Source organism: Sminthopsis crassicaudata, chromosome 6 (genome assembly GCF_048593235.1).
Source record: "Sminthopsis crassicaudata isolate SCR6 chromosome 6, ASM4859323v1, whole genome shotgun sequence".
In the NCBI taxonomy this organism is placed as follows: Eukaryota; Metazoa; Chordata; class Mammalia; order Dasyuromorphia; family Dasyuridae; genus Sminthopsis; species Sminthopsis crassicaudata.
This window is the reverse complement of record NC_133622.1, coordinates 75,397,084-75,412,397: the sequence shown is the minus strand read 5'-3', so window position 1 is coordinate 75,412,397 and position 15,314 is coordinate 75,397,084. Positions and strand designations below refer to the sequence as shown.

The 15,314-nt window shown below is 34.6% G+C and overlaps 1 protein-coding gene across 3 annotated transcripts in view; it reads right to left on the bottom strand.

The window, feature by feature from the left end:
• Positions 1–15,314, bottom strand: part of EDNRA (endothelin receptor type A) — an 82,253-nt gene that overhangs the window by 18,849 nt on the left and 48,090 nt on the right. For all 3 annotated transcript variants that reach the window (XM_074276004.1, XM_074276006.1, XM_074276005.1), the window contains exon 4: positions 3,063–3,261. In XM_074276004.1, the coding sequence (XP_074132105.1) occupies positions 3,063–3,261 (199 nt within the window). The remainder of the gene's footprint in view (positions 1–3,062; positions 3,262–15,314) is intronic.

Here is a 15,314-nt window from a genome sequence, read left to right as displayed (position 1 = left end):
TTTCAAGTATAAATTCAGACTGAAAATACTGCTCATGAGTTGAATCTGTTTTCCTCCACTGGTTACAGGTTCCTCTTCTTGGTTTTCATGAAAGACAGATAGAAAAAGACATTTTTTCCCTCTAAGTACAAATTTCTTGGAGAACAGTTTTCCTCTGAATAGCTTCATAGAATTACTGTATAGAAGCCTCTAGGGTACAGTTATTAAGTTTGCTTTTAAGTTTTCTTCCAAGTATAACAGAAAAAACATTGAGCAGAGTAAAAGACTCATTTTTAAACAGAGATTAATGCTGAGAAATATTTGCAGATATTAATTCTTTTAACTCATTAATGACACTTACTGAATATCATTTGTATAAGCTCAACTTTGCCATGTCATCTATGAATGTCTTCTTGCTGGATTTGGAATCAGACTTAGGTGGGACTAGAATCCTGAGTTCTAAAGAGTCCTCTCTCTAGCTAGGTGATTCTGATCAATTCAGTTAACCTCTATAGGTCTCAAATACTCATTTATTATTTTTTAAAGCATTGAATTAGTTGTTCCTAAGTTTTCTATGAATTTAATATTCTCTACCACTTTTATGAATACAATATATACAAGGAATTTATTATGTTCTCATCTAATTATTTATGTAGGCACAAAGAGGTCATAACCTAAGTAACTGTCAAATAATTGGATGGGCTTTCTAATTACTCAAATAGAAAGTGTCCCAAAAGTAATAAATCAGGAATACAAATTTCCCTGCCTAGTAATCTATAAATAGATAATTCATTAGACACAAAATCATGCTCACATTCCCTTGTTAGTTCTCATTGATTTCTACAGGGAATTAAGAGAAAGTTTGCATTACCATGGCCACTCTTTTAAGATCAACTTTACAGAGGCAGCTAGGTGGCGCAGTGGTTAGAGCACCAGCCCTGAAGTCAGGAGGACCCGAGTTCAAATTGATCTCAGACACTTAACACTTCCTAGCTGTATGATCCTGGGCAAGTCACTTAACCCCAGCCTCAGGGGGGGAAAAATCAGCTTTACATCATTGATTGGTTGACTACACAGATTTAACTATGAAGATAATTTATATGAATAATTGAATTGAACGTATAGAATTTTTGAACTAAAATTTTCAGGTTATTTGCTCACATTGACCAGAAGTAATTTCCAACTTTTTATCTTTTGGGACCATGTGTACCTCATTTATTTGTCACCAGAATGTTGGGTATTAGGTGATGAATTGTTTTGGCCATTGAAACTCTTGAAAGCCATCTACTTAAGGTATAGAGCTGGCTCAAGAAAGCCAAGAAAGTGCTAAATTTTTATTGTGAATATGTACACCTTGAAAATCAACTTGTGCCATAAATCTGAGTTTAATTTTCTTGGTTATTCATTTGACTTTAAAAAGTGATGGAGAAAATGCTAGTAATGCAGATTAAACTTAAAAACATGTTGTGATATATTTTCTCCCCAGGGAACTGATTGTTAAATCCTTGTATGGAGAGAGTATAATCTGTAATGGTGAAAAAAGTGTTCAGACTAATGAAATCATATGTCCTTTAAAGATAGAAGAAGATTTGGCATGAAAATTAGTTGAGAAAGAGAAAATTTTAATTTTTAGGAAATGTAGTTTAGTAATCCCTGGGAACTGCATTTTCTTTTTTTTTTTTTTAATTTTAATTGTATTTTACTTTACATATCTTTTCTGACTTTAGGTTCTGTACTGTGTTCACTGCATTACCTAGCTGGAGGTGAGAGTAGATTCTAGGCTCATGACTTTATTGGTATAGAGGATAAAGAAATTCTTATCAGTGTATATAGTCTTAAAAAGCTGCCATAGGCATCAAGGGTTAAATGATTTGACCAGCATCATATAGCCAGTATGTTTCAGAAGCTAGATTTGAATCAACTCTCTAACCAATATTCTAGACTTTCTCTTACAAAATAATGAGCAATAAATCTCTTCACCTAGAAAATTGGCCTGGTGATCCTAAATTGTACAGTATAGAACTATTTGGTATCACTATAACTGAGTGAAAAAATTAATAGAGTTTTGTCTACAAAGGTGGCAAAGTATTAGATTTGTGATAGAACTCCTAGGTGGAAAAAATGCCCTTTAGCAAAGCAGGTATGGAATTTCTCCATAACTTACTAAGAGAGTTGCCCTGAGCAAGAAGTTAAATAACTTGTATAGAGTCACTCAGACAGTATGTGTCAGAGGAGAGACTTGTGCCCAAGCCTTTTCTCCTCTCTATTCACTGACACAAAATAAACCTGCTTATTTACAAAAATACCAAAAGATCGATTTCATTCATTTTCTCACTAAGTTGATAACTCCTGATTTGTACTAGCTGAATTACCCAGAGACCCTATAATCACACAACCATCCTAGAATATTAGAATTTTAGTGTTGTAAGGGATATCATTAGCCATTCAGTCTGCCTACCTAACAAGAGTCCCTCTATACAATATATTTAACAAGTGGTAATCTAGCCTTTTCTTAGAGACTTTCAAGGAAGAGAAAATGATGCATCTCCCAACATAGCCTCTTCAACTTTGTGTAGCTCCAATTGTATCTTACATCAATTTTAGATTTATTCTTTTGCAACTTGAACCCATTGCTCATAGCTCTGTCCTCTGGGGCCAAGCAGAAAAAGCCTAATATACCTTCCATATAACAGTCCTTTGAAGATAGTTGTCACATCCCTTTATAAGATTATCACATCCCTTTTAAGATTTCTCTTCCCTAGTTCAAGGTCTTATTTTTTTTTCCTTATCCAAACTGATTCTTATGTTCTTAACTTCAAGGTCTTTCAACATTTGGGTTGTCCCCCTCTAGAAAATTTTCAGTTGTCACTATAACCCAAGTGCTTTCATAATCAGTGATAAATTAGAAAACAACAGTTTTCAATTAGATTGTGTAAAGTTATTAAGTGACTCTTCGAGATCTTTCACCATTTTGGTTGTCTTCCTCTAGACACTTTTCAGCAATCAGACCCAAGTATCTCTACAATTAATGTTTAATTAGAACAGAACAGTTCCCAATTAGACTATGCAAAATTATTAAGTACCTCCATGAACCTGTTTGTGGGGTTGAGCATGCAGGTTTTGTGTTCTTTGCCCCTATACTCAAAGGGCACCATGACGAAACCAATGGCTTCAGGAATAGCCAAGACGAAGGACAGAATCCAGATGGACACAATTTCAATTGCAGTGATCAAGGGAATCCCAATTCCCTGAACTCTACTCCAGGAGGCAACTGCTCTGTACCTGAAACAAACAAGTGAAAGAACAACTATTAGCTAAAATAATATAATCTTCAAAATAATATATATACATATATATGTGTGTGTATATATGTATACACACACACACACACACACACACACACACACATATATATATATATATATATATATATGAAATCAGTCTAAAGTGATTAAAATTAGGATTAAAATTAGACATTTACAAAAGCAGCCCACTCTTGGAAGTGGTTCATAATTTTTGGTGGAATAACTATAAAGCTGAATTTAATTTAATTCAACAAGAATTTGTTTCTTATTGTGTGTCCTTATATGTCCACGTGATAGGTATTAGGGTTACAAAGACAAAAACAAAAACTAAATTTTTGGAAGTTACATTCTTTGGGGTAGGATTCAACATGTATACTGATAAGTAAATAAAAATAATTTGGTAGGGTGTTAACAGCTGGGTAGTCAGGAAAGGTATCCTATAGAAGAGGACAGTTGAGCACTGAGGGAGGTAGGAGAACCTTTCAGAAATAGGGGACAGTCTGTAGAAAATTAAGGAGGTTGGAGGTGGAATATTACATATAGGAAATAGCAAGAACAGAGTATGTGAGGGAGAATGATATAAAAAAATTAGTCTGGAAAGATAAAGATGAATCTGTACAAGGGGTAAAATTGATAAAAAGATACTTGGGAAGAAACTTTTAGGATATTTTATTCTAATGACAGTATTATTTATAATGACAATAACATCCCTAAAATTGAAGTAAACATAATAAAAACATCTAAGAATTTTTTTAGAGACTTGGATCTATTTCTTTGCTTACCAAGCAAGCTATGATTTGGTATTATAATTGGTGGACCTATCCAACATGGGCATGTGGCCAATGCAAATGACTGATAGAATACTGGTTACCCAATCAGCTAACTCTCCCATTGGAAATGAATAAATTGGCATTCAGATTCACTAATCAGTTTGTAAATTGGGTTAGTCTGAATTAGTTCTTCAGTACCAGATCCTATATGGGTGGATTAATTTATTCAATAAATATAATTAAACACTTCTTATGTGCAAACCACCTGTCAGGTGCTGAAGAAGATAAAAATATAAATAAAGCTTCCCTTCAGGAGCTTACTAACTAGTAGATGAGATAAGACATTTGTACAAAAACTGTCAACTACATACAGTAGTGTTTTAAGGATTTCAAAGAGCTTTATAAACATATTTGTTCCTTCTATAACCTTATTATATATTATGAGTATTACTATCACCAAATCACCAAAATGTATAGATCCCAGCTTCTTAAACTGTGGTTTGAGACCCTATATGGGGGCTTGGAACTGAATATGGGAGTTATGAAATTAAGATATATTATCAGAAAATGTTTTTCTGTTTTATATACCTATATATCCAGGGTCACATATAAATTTCTTGAGCAAAAAAGGGGTAGCAAGTTGAAAAAAGTTTAGCAAGCACTGTATCAGAGGCCATATTCAAACTCAAGTCTCTTCTGCCTGCAGGTCTAATGTTTTCTCCATTTATCAACTCTAAATAATGAACTTGAAAAGTTAAATTTAATATATATTTCTTCCTTCCCCCCAAAACCAAAGTATAATAGAAGGTTACAGTTTCATACCCTAATTTTTTTTGTTCTTTACTTTTCCTGATTCTGTATAATGCTAATGCCTCCTTCCTATCGTATATCTTTGTATATTCCTGTCTATATTTTATTTGTACATAATTGTTTGCATGTTGTCTGTCTCCCCCATTAAGCTTACTGACTGATATTATGCAAATTAAAATATTAATTTTTATGAACAATTATAGATCAAATTTAGAAAAATAAAAGAACCCTACAAAATAAAATAGGATAAATGAGTAAGAGAAGCAGAAGTCCAGAATCAGGGTTTCCTTAAATAGTTAATATGCATGAATCTCATTTGTCTGAGCAGATCTGGGGATCTTTTAAATAATCAGTCAAAAAGGGCCACACATCATATTAGGTTAGATTGGCAAAATCAAGTGCCTGGAACTCAGATCCCAAATCCATCAAGGTATGGCTACCTTTCCAAATCAGGGTTCTAAACAGCCAATCAAATGATTGTTCTTTAAACTCTATCTTAAATGCAACAAGGATTTCCATTCCTTAAAAATGCTTCTAAATTATAAGGTCATCTAGTGGATGAATTTCTTAATTTAACCAGATTTTGGGTGCAAAATATTCCTGCAGAAATGTGGAAGAAACAAGTTAAAGTGTGTCACAAGGATGATAATATCTACTAGCATTTTATAATGCTTTAAAATTTGCAAAGTGCTTTACACATATCTCATTTTATCCTCACAACAACCTTGTGAGGTAAGTGCTATTATTATCCACATCTTTACAAATGAGGAAACTGAGACAAACAGATTAAGTAATTTGTCCAAAGTCAGGCTATTAAGTATCTGAGGCAGGATGTGAACTAGTCTTCCTTAATCCAAGCCCTATATGTTATCTCTTAGTCACCTAGTTCTCTTGAACTAACTGTGCAGGCAGCTGGAGGTGGTTCATAGAAAGATAGTTGGAGTAGGAGGCAGGACCAGGTAGAATGCATAAAAGTGATATAGATGTATAAGGGGGAAATGAGTAATTAACTGATCAAAAGGCTGAGGGCTCTTTCCTGTGACGTTCTTTGATTTTCTGGCCATTGGCTTCCCCACTTTTCACTTAGGTAAAGTCTTTGTGATTAATCAGAGGAGAGTCAGAATGAATGAAAAAAACAAAACAAAACAAAACAGTCTGATTGTTCTATATTCAGTACTGCCTGAGACTGTGCAGGTGTTCCCTCCCATTGGCCAGGAGTCAATAATCTGTTCTGTTCTTTCATCTGATGAACACCTGGAAAGGTAGGTGGAAAGAGAAGAACCAGGAAAAGACTTCCTGATCATGCTGTCTGCTCTGGCTGGGAAGTCCCCTGAAATTCAAATTAGAATGTAGAGATTTCAGAGGACTGGTCTGTTTTTGTAATTCTGAGGATACTGAAGAGAGTATCCCAGATACTGAAGGAAGCACTAGGTGAGCAGGAAGCAGGAGGCAAAGGTTCTGACTGTAAGCTTTGGCATGGATTTTCTGTACAAATTTAAGGCAGCTTTTTTAAATATGGAATAAACTGTTCAGACGCCATAGTTTAAGAGCCAGAGTTAAGGGGACTCGGGGCCTTTAAGGCCATCTCAATCATTTTCCAATCTAGATCACTGCATTTCCCACCTTCATCCCCTAAATTCCTTTGTCTGGACAGATGTGTCTACATGTTCTTCCTTAGGATAGAAAGGAAGCTTCTCAAAGGCTGGAATGGTTTTGTGTCTATCCTGTTATCCCCAACATTTCCCATAGTGCCCGGCATTAGTAGGCACTTTTGATTTGATTACAGAGGAGGAAACTGAGGTCAAGAAGAGTGAAGTCACTTGTCCAATGTCACACAGATTATGAGGACATGCACTCCAGTCTGCTACTCCAGATCTCCTTTCCTATATAAAGGCTGACTTTTCTTTTCTAATAGAGTGAGAAGGGAGAGCCCTTTGGACACTGCAGACAAAGCCAAGTTAAAAGTTTTCTCCTATATAGCAAAATTTCAAGGAAATTCAGGGGAGTAAAAAATCTATGTCTAAAATTTTTAGATTTTTAAGCAAATTAGAGCATGTAGCAGTTGGTGGTAGTTTAGAAGCATTTTGCTCCCTTTTCTGTTCTGCAAAAAGTGAGATTTGGAGTTTTAGAATATATGTAGGTGGACAGAGCACTGGCCCTGGTGGTAGAATCTGAATCAAATATGGTCATATTAGCTATGTGACCCTGGGCAAGACACTTAACCCCAACTGCCTCACCAAAAATAAATAAATAAATGAATAAAAATAAAAAACATGTGTGGATACTCTTGTAATGGTAATAGAAACAATAGCTGACATTTATATGGAGCTTTAGGACTGGCAAAGCACTTGACATATCTTATTTCAACCTCACAATAACCTTTTGATTTAGATACTATTGTTATTGCAAATAAAATAAAATGAGGTTAAATGATTTACTTAGTGTCACACAACTACTAAGTACAAAAAGTATTTTTTGGTAGGATTTGAATCCAGATCTTCTTGAATCAATGTATTTTCCCTTCATTTCTAACCAAATAAAATACTCACAGTAAATTATATATCAGCTTAATCAACTATTTGAGAATAAATTGAGAAAAGCCATTTCCTCTTTCAATTCCTTCTGCTTGGTAAAGAGGTTAAAATAGATCTATTCTTTGATTTCTAGGAACTCAGAATTCATCATTCTGGACAGACTTAGACACAAAGAAGGACAATTTGAATACATGTTTTCCAAGATCATAAACTATATAAACTTTATGATGATTGGACTACTTTTTTTTTTTTTTTGCTTTAATGATCTTTCCATTACAATATTCAAATTTCAAGGTTCAGCTCCAAGAATAAAAATCTGGATCTAATCTCTGGCATGTCATATCCTTTGGTCCAGTATGGAGGTTAAATAAAAACTGCTTTTATAGTTATTTTTAGGAAAGATTCCATAGAATAGAACATATAATGCTTGATATGGTTTGAAATTTTTATTGCTTTTGTAATGAAAAGTTCACCCATCTCCTTCTCTCCTTCCATCCCCTTCTTTAAAAAAGAAGAGATACTTTACAAAATAATGTAAAATGATTTTTTTGTTTGAACCTATGATTATGTTTAATGGAAATATGTACAAAGTCATTTCAAAGGGTCCTATAGGAAGAGCATCAATAACTTGTGGGATCAGAAAAGTCCTTCTATAGGACTGATGGTTGAGTTGAACCTTAAAGGATTTTAACAAACAGGGATGAAGAGAAACAACTTTCCAAGCACCGGGGACAAACAAGAGATGGGATGGCAAGTTTGGGGAATAGGGATGGGATCAATTTGGCAGAAATGAAGCATGAAAGGAGAAAATCAAACTGTAAATCAAACAAGCTCATGCTAATGTCAGACTATGCTAGGTGCTGGTTGGAATCAAATTGTAAAAGGTTGCTAGTGACAAATGGGTGAATTTCTATTTTATGGAGTGTAATGGAGAGACATCTGTTGGGCTCCGAGAGGGGTACAAGCACAGATGAAATTCCCTGGTCTCTCAATATGTATAATCAGTAGGGATGTAAGACTTGCTATACATTAAAATCTATAATATTACAGATTGATTTATTTGGATCCCATCAGATGGAGTTCTCCTACTTTACCAAGGAAGGCTGTATTTTCTTCTCTAGATATACTTTCTCAGGAAAACTAGGGGAGAGTGCAAACCCTGGATAAGTGTGCTGGTCTAGAGCACTATCACTTTAATTGTAGATATATCTTGCATGCAGAGCATGTATAGTTCTGCACTGTTTGTTGAAAAAGATCAGAAATATATGTTTCCAAAGGAGAATGAGATCTGTGTATGTTGGAGTAGCATGCTGCTGAAAAAAATCCAGACTATTTCAGCTGTAAGATAAATAATAGCTTTACAAAGTGTTTTCCTCAGAAAAATTCTGGAAGGTGGAAAATGCAAGTTTGGATGAGTAAATGAAAAAAGATTTATTGAGTATTTACATTTGCTGGGCGCTGTGGTAAGCACTGAGGAGAAAACTATAAGCAAGTGGGATAGTCTGTTTGGAAGGAGCTTATATTCTAAAAAGGAAAGACAATAATTAACAATTGCTAGCAATTATAAAGGTTGTTTCAAGTTTACAAAATGGTATATTGTGTGATCTTCACAATAACTTTGTGATATAATAATTATAATTTGTTGGTAAGTTATATTTGACCCCATGTGGAGTTTTCTTGGCAAAGACAATGACGTGGTTTGCTACTTCTTTCTGCAACCATTTTACAAATGAGGAAACTGAGGCAAATAGGAGTAAAGGACTTAGCTAGTAAGTCACAAGCCAGGAAGTACCTGAGGCCAAATTTGAAATCAGGTCTTCCTAACTCCAGATCTGTACCACTTAGCTGCTCAATAATAACACTCATTATAGGCTGGGCACTGTGCTAATAGTATTACAAATTTATCTCATTTGTTCCTCATTTGTAGGTGCTATTATCAAGCCATTTTAAAGATGAGAAAGCTGAGGCGCACCTTAATAAGAAAAGGATGTGAACTCAGGTTTGTTTTTTTTTTTTTTTTTTACTTCAGGTCCGGAACTCTCCCTAGCTATCATTACCATAATACAGGGGAGGGGTGTTTTGGAAAGCACTCCTATTTTACAAATGACATTCAAGCTGAGAGAGGTGGACATATATTTTGGAGCTAAGATTTGAATCTGTCTCCCTAGTCCAAGTTGAATGTTTTTTCAACATTATCATTCTGCTTATAAATTACATTTACTACTTTTTTTTAACTTAAATTTACTATTTATGACTTCAATAAATAGCAGATCAGGAAAATCTTTAATATACAAATCAAATCTCTATTTCCTATTTTCCAGATAGTCTCTAGTAGTGAGCACCAGGGCCACTGTTACTGAGCTTTCTCTGTTGACTTTCTTTTTATGAATTCTGTAGCTGCATCTTCCAGCTTTTAAACAAGGACAAGGCAGAGAGGATGTCTGAGTCTCTCTTGGAGTAGCAGCTTTTATTCTATCCCTAGGTCAAGTACTAGGATACCTTGTATCTCCTTACTCAGAGATGGTGTGAGAAATGTATTTGGACTACTCAAGGAGGTATGACTGCCAGGGGCTATTAATTGGTTAGTAGATAATGCATCAAATATTTTATTATGCTCTTGGGCTACTGAGATCTAGGAATAAGGGTCTTTTTGGGTATTTTTGTTATCACATACAAGATAGTTCTGTTTTTATGTAGATTTGCAAAACATTTCATTTGGAAAGGATTGAAAGTTCTAGTTCAAAGACAAGATGAGGAAATGTTGATTGCTATTGCTATAAGAGGAAAAATAGAGAGCTCCTGTCCAAACATCTCTTGATGGTTTAATAAAAAAGTTACAGTCAGCCACTAGTTATAAAGAGTAGATGCAGAGTGTAGGGAAAGGGCAACATTTTGCACATCTATGTTAACTTTATTGTATAGTATTATGTATCTTATCATTAACTTTGCTTTTCATTTCATAATTCGGTTTATTATCATGATATAGTATTTAATTTGTCCCCATTTTAGTACATTTTATGATTTGCATAAAGGTACCATTTTGTGTAATGCCTTTGTTATATGGGCTAACAAATTCACATTACATAAAAGTCACATAGAGGTAGGGGTGGAATTTATATAAAGTGAAAACTGTCTATATAGCAATCCTGTCTACCTCTTAATGACTAATTAATCATTAATTCACATTTTATAGGACAGAAATGTTCTAGTTTTTCAAATGAGTTCTGAATTAGACAATACATATGCTTTTTAGCTACTTAAGGATTCTTAGGATTTATGGCTGGAAAGGACTTGGCAGAACTTCTTGGGAAACTGGCGTCCGAGGAATAACTTGTCCTAAGCCACAAGGATAATATGAGGCAGGTGGGTGGTGCAATGGATAGAGTGATGATCTTGTAGATGTCTCAGACTCAAAATAACCATGCTGTCACTTATTATCTCCTCTCTTTCAGACTTTCCTTTTATAGCCAAGAATACCATCATTCTTCACCAAGGCAACTAAGTGGCTCAGTAGATAAAGCACTGAACCAGGAATCAGAAAAAACTTGACTTCAAGTTCAAACCCAACCTCATGTACTTATTAGCTATGTGACCTTGGGCAAGTGATTTAACTTTTGCCTCAGTTTTCTCATCTGTAAAATGGGAATAACATCAGTACTCACCTCCTGTAGTGAGGATAAAATGACATACATGTAAAATTCTTTGTACACCTTAAAGCACTACATAAGCAGTAGTAGTAGATAACAAAGCAGGGCTATGAATTCATGTTTTTAGAATACAGAATAAAGAATCATAGATTTAGAGCTAGAAGGGACTTGTTCTAACCCTCTCATTTTAGAAGTGAGGAAAACGAGACACATAAAGATTAAGTGGCTGAACAAGGGTCACATAATAAACACTGGAGCTGAGATTTTAATCTTGGTCCTTTGACTCTAAACTAATACTCTGCACTGTTCTATGCAGCCTCATGATTTAGCTTTTAATAAAATATTTTGAGGCATTTAGGGTTAAGTGACTTACCCAAGGTGACACAGCTAGTAAGTGTCTGAGGCTGAAGTTGAACTCAGGTCCTCCTGATTCTGAGGTGGGTGCTCTATCCACTGTGCTACCTGGTGCCCCATTCTTTTTTTTTTTTTTGTGACAAGTATAGTAAAACAAAACTATATGTACATGTGTATATGTAGTATATTCTACATTCCTTTTATGTCCAAAAACTCATATCATCAAGTTTCTAAAGATAGATATTTTCCATATTTTATATGGCATGGTTCCCTGGGTGCATGTTCAGTGAATCTTTAAGAAATTAACTCAGTAAAGCATTTTCTCTACAAGAGTTTGGGAAAATCAAAGTAGGGAGCAAAATCCTGAATCTGGTTGTTAGTCTCACTCAATTCTGGAAGAAATAATAACATTTGGAGTCCATGAGGGTTTTCAGAGATGATTGGGTTTAATCCACTCCTTTTATTGGTGAGGAAACCAGTGTCAGAGGAGAAAAATAGCTTCTCTCAGTCATGGAAGAGCAGCGATTTGATAGAAGATGAGTATTTTGTCATCATTTGAGGACTTTACGTTTTGGGGAGGGGGGAAATAGAAGACTAGGTTCTTTTTTTTTTTTTTTTTAATTAACCTGATGTGTTTTTATAGAGTTGAAGGCTAGAAGAATGGGGGATGATAAAGCTGGCGATTTATATATAAGAAACTGAATTCAGTCCAGCTTTTTGGACTCCACCAAATCTATCTTTCTTACAACTTCACTGAGTCACAGGAATTACAGGAGGGAACCCTGTTGATTTTAGAATGTGGCTGAATCTCTGGGAATCCCATAGGAAGTGGTCAGCAGTGTGTGAAAGGATGAGTTAGGAGGACAACTGACATCAGCCTTTTCATTTGAGGCACATAAAACGAAGCCATTTCTTTGAACACTGGTGATGTTTGTAGCTACTTAATTATATAATAGTAGTAGTTAAGGCAACGGCATCTTGTCTCAGCTTCCCTCGCTAGACAACATTTTATGGGAATCTGGATCAGCAGTCAGCTTTTCTGGGATGATCTCAGTCATTTAAAACTTTCTTAGATGAAGCTGTTACTCTCTGGTCAAGAACAGAGTTGGATTAACCCTTGTTTAAAAGGAAGCATAGTCATCATTTATGTTTCAAGACTTTATTTTGGACTAGGTCTATGATTGGTCTGGGGAACTTCCAGTGAGAAGATTCTCATTACCAATGTAGATTAGCACGTGCTTTGCAATTTAGTCTTAGAAAGTTACTTGAGGTGCTGAAAAGTTAAGTGACCTGTTTATATGTGTCAGAAGCAGTATTAAGTGAAATCTGCCTGATTCTCTTTATTAAGTGATGCTGCCTTTTGGGGTTTTAAGTTGTGTTTGAATTGTTAGCAATGAGCTGTTAGGTCTACTGTTTACCTCCCAGGAATTCTTCTTTAGCATTTAACCAATTCCTTTGACTAATAAAGCCAGAAAGGAATGACAGATAATGACAAGGCATTTTCCTAAGATTACACTGAATTTTTCAAAGTTTTTTTCTTTAATTGTTTTCTTAAAATCAAGTATGTAATTTTGTTTGACCAATAATTAATCCATGAAGTACATAATAAACTCATGGATGATGGATTAATAAGGTTTATCCCAATTGTATGTAAAAATAATTTTCAACATTCTTTTTTTTTTTTTAAATTTTGAGTTAAAATTTGAGTTTGAATTTAAATTATTTGCCTCCCTGCCCACTCCCTAATTTAAGATGGAAAGTAATTTAATATAGGTTATGCAGATGCAATAATGCAAAACATAAAGAAATAATTCTTGCTGAGGATTTTTTGTTATATGTAAATTCTGCTACTTTCATCTCCGATAAATAAGGAAGCTCTGAATTCAAAATCCTGCCTTAGATCTACTAGCTATGTGATCCTGGGCAAGTCACTAGAATTTTCCAACCCTCAGTTTCCTCATCTGTAAAGAGGAGATAACAGCATCTATCTCCCAGGGTTGATGTGAGGATAAAATCAGATCATATCCATAAAGTGCTTTGCAAACTTTAAACTGCTATAAAATTGCTAGTTATTCTCATCAATCCTTCAACAAGCTCCTATTTGTAAGCAATATATAGGATTAAAAGACCAGAGACAAGATGAAAGAGCTTCTGAATTCAAGAGCTTAAATTCTACTATAGGGAAATGGCATTTTCATAGGTAAATAGAAAGGAATTTGAGGAGGGATTTGGAAACTTAACAGATATATTAACATATAGGACTCCAGAACATCTTCCATTACCAAAGGAGAGGTTCCCTCCAGAAAAGATGGCCTCAGAGTTGAGGTTTGAGGGAAACCAGAGAGCTTGAAAATCTTGTTGAAATTTGGGTTTCATTCCTTTTTCAGCATTCTATCCAGCACAAAATTTTGGTATATTTACATATTCAAAATATGGGTATTTTGTTTTCATATATAAAATGAGGACTTTTGATTATATAACTTCCAAGTTCTTTTCCAGGTATAAAGCTCAGAATTTCAAATGTTGAGAAGAATAATAATAAATTTCACTTTTGGAACTTGTATGCAAATTTTCACTTCCTCCCATTCTCCTCACCCCCACCTCAACACTACAGATAAACTTCAACTCTGGTTGGGGCAAAAACAAATATCAAAAGCCACCAATATCCTAGACTGTAAAATTCTTTCTTGAGGGTTTTTTCATAGGGTATAATTGGCTTTAGCTCCTAAAGCTAAAAGTTTTGAGCTTTTTATGTTTCACAAACTACAGAAGGATTTACAGGAGATTCTCAAAAGTATCTCATTTATCCCAGGTCTTATTTACTGCAGGAAAATGGTAGAATTTTTAGATCAGATTCTTCCAAATAAAGACTCAGAGCAGGGAATATCTTATCTCTAGGAATTAACTGATAATAATTCTTGTTGTAGTATGAAAGCTTTTAAAGTAAAAATATCAGCACAATGTCTTAAGGTTTTAAGTCCTAGAGCTGAATTCATAGGTTATTGGAGCACTCAATGGACCTGAAGCCAGAAGGCTAATGTTTAAGACTCTCTGATTCTTACCTAGGTCATTGGGAAAATCACTGGCATTATTATCTTCATCTGTAAAATGGACAATAAATAAGACTTACATTGCTGGTTTTATTGGGGTTGTTTTGAGAGAAATGATTTGTAAACCTCAAAATTTTATATAAATATGAGCTATTATAATTGTTGTCATTTGTTTTTCAATTGTATCTGATTTTTTGTGACCCCATTTTTGGGATTTTCTTGACAAAGACACTGAAGCGGTTTGCCATTTCCTTATCCAGCTCATTTTACAGATTAGAAAACTAACAGGGCCGAGGGTCACATAGCTAATAAGTGTCTGAGGGTAGATTTAAACTCAAGACTTCCTGATTTCAGGTGTGGCATTCTATCCACTATGCCACCCAGTTGCTCTGAGCAATTATATTACTGGTTAAAATAAAACCTAGAAAAGCAGAGAAGAAAATGGAGACAGCTTTATTATTTCAGAAAAATCTTCTAAATTGAGGAAGTTTTCCAGAAAAAGTATATGAAAATGATTTGACTTATTGTTTAAAATTAAAATGCTTCCCAATAGAATGGATTCTGGATAATTGTTGCAGAATTATTTCTGTTGCTTTTCCTTTGTATACTACGAGTTGGAAATCATCTTCTAATGAGTAACATGTGAGTATGTATTCTACTTAACCTGAAGAGACGGAAGTTTTAGTGAATAGTTATGAAAATGTCTTGTGCTGGAATGATAATAACTGACATTTCCTAAGAAGTTTTAAGGTTTGAAAAACACTTTGCACATACAGGGTATCACAAAAGTCTTAGTGCAGTTTTAGCTGAAAGTTAGCTATACTAAGACATTTGAGCCCATCTGTGTTACCATGTTGGAGCCTTA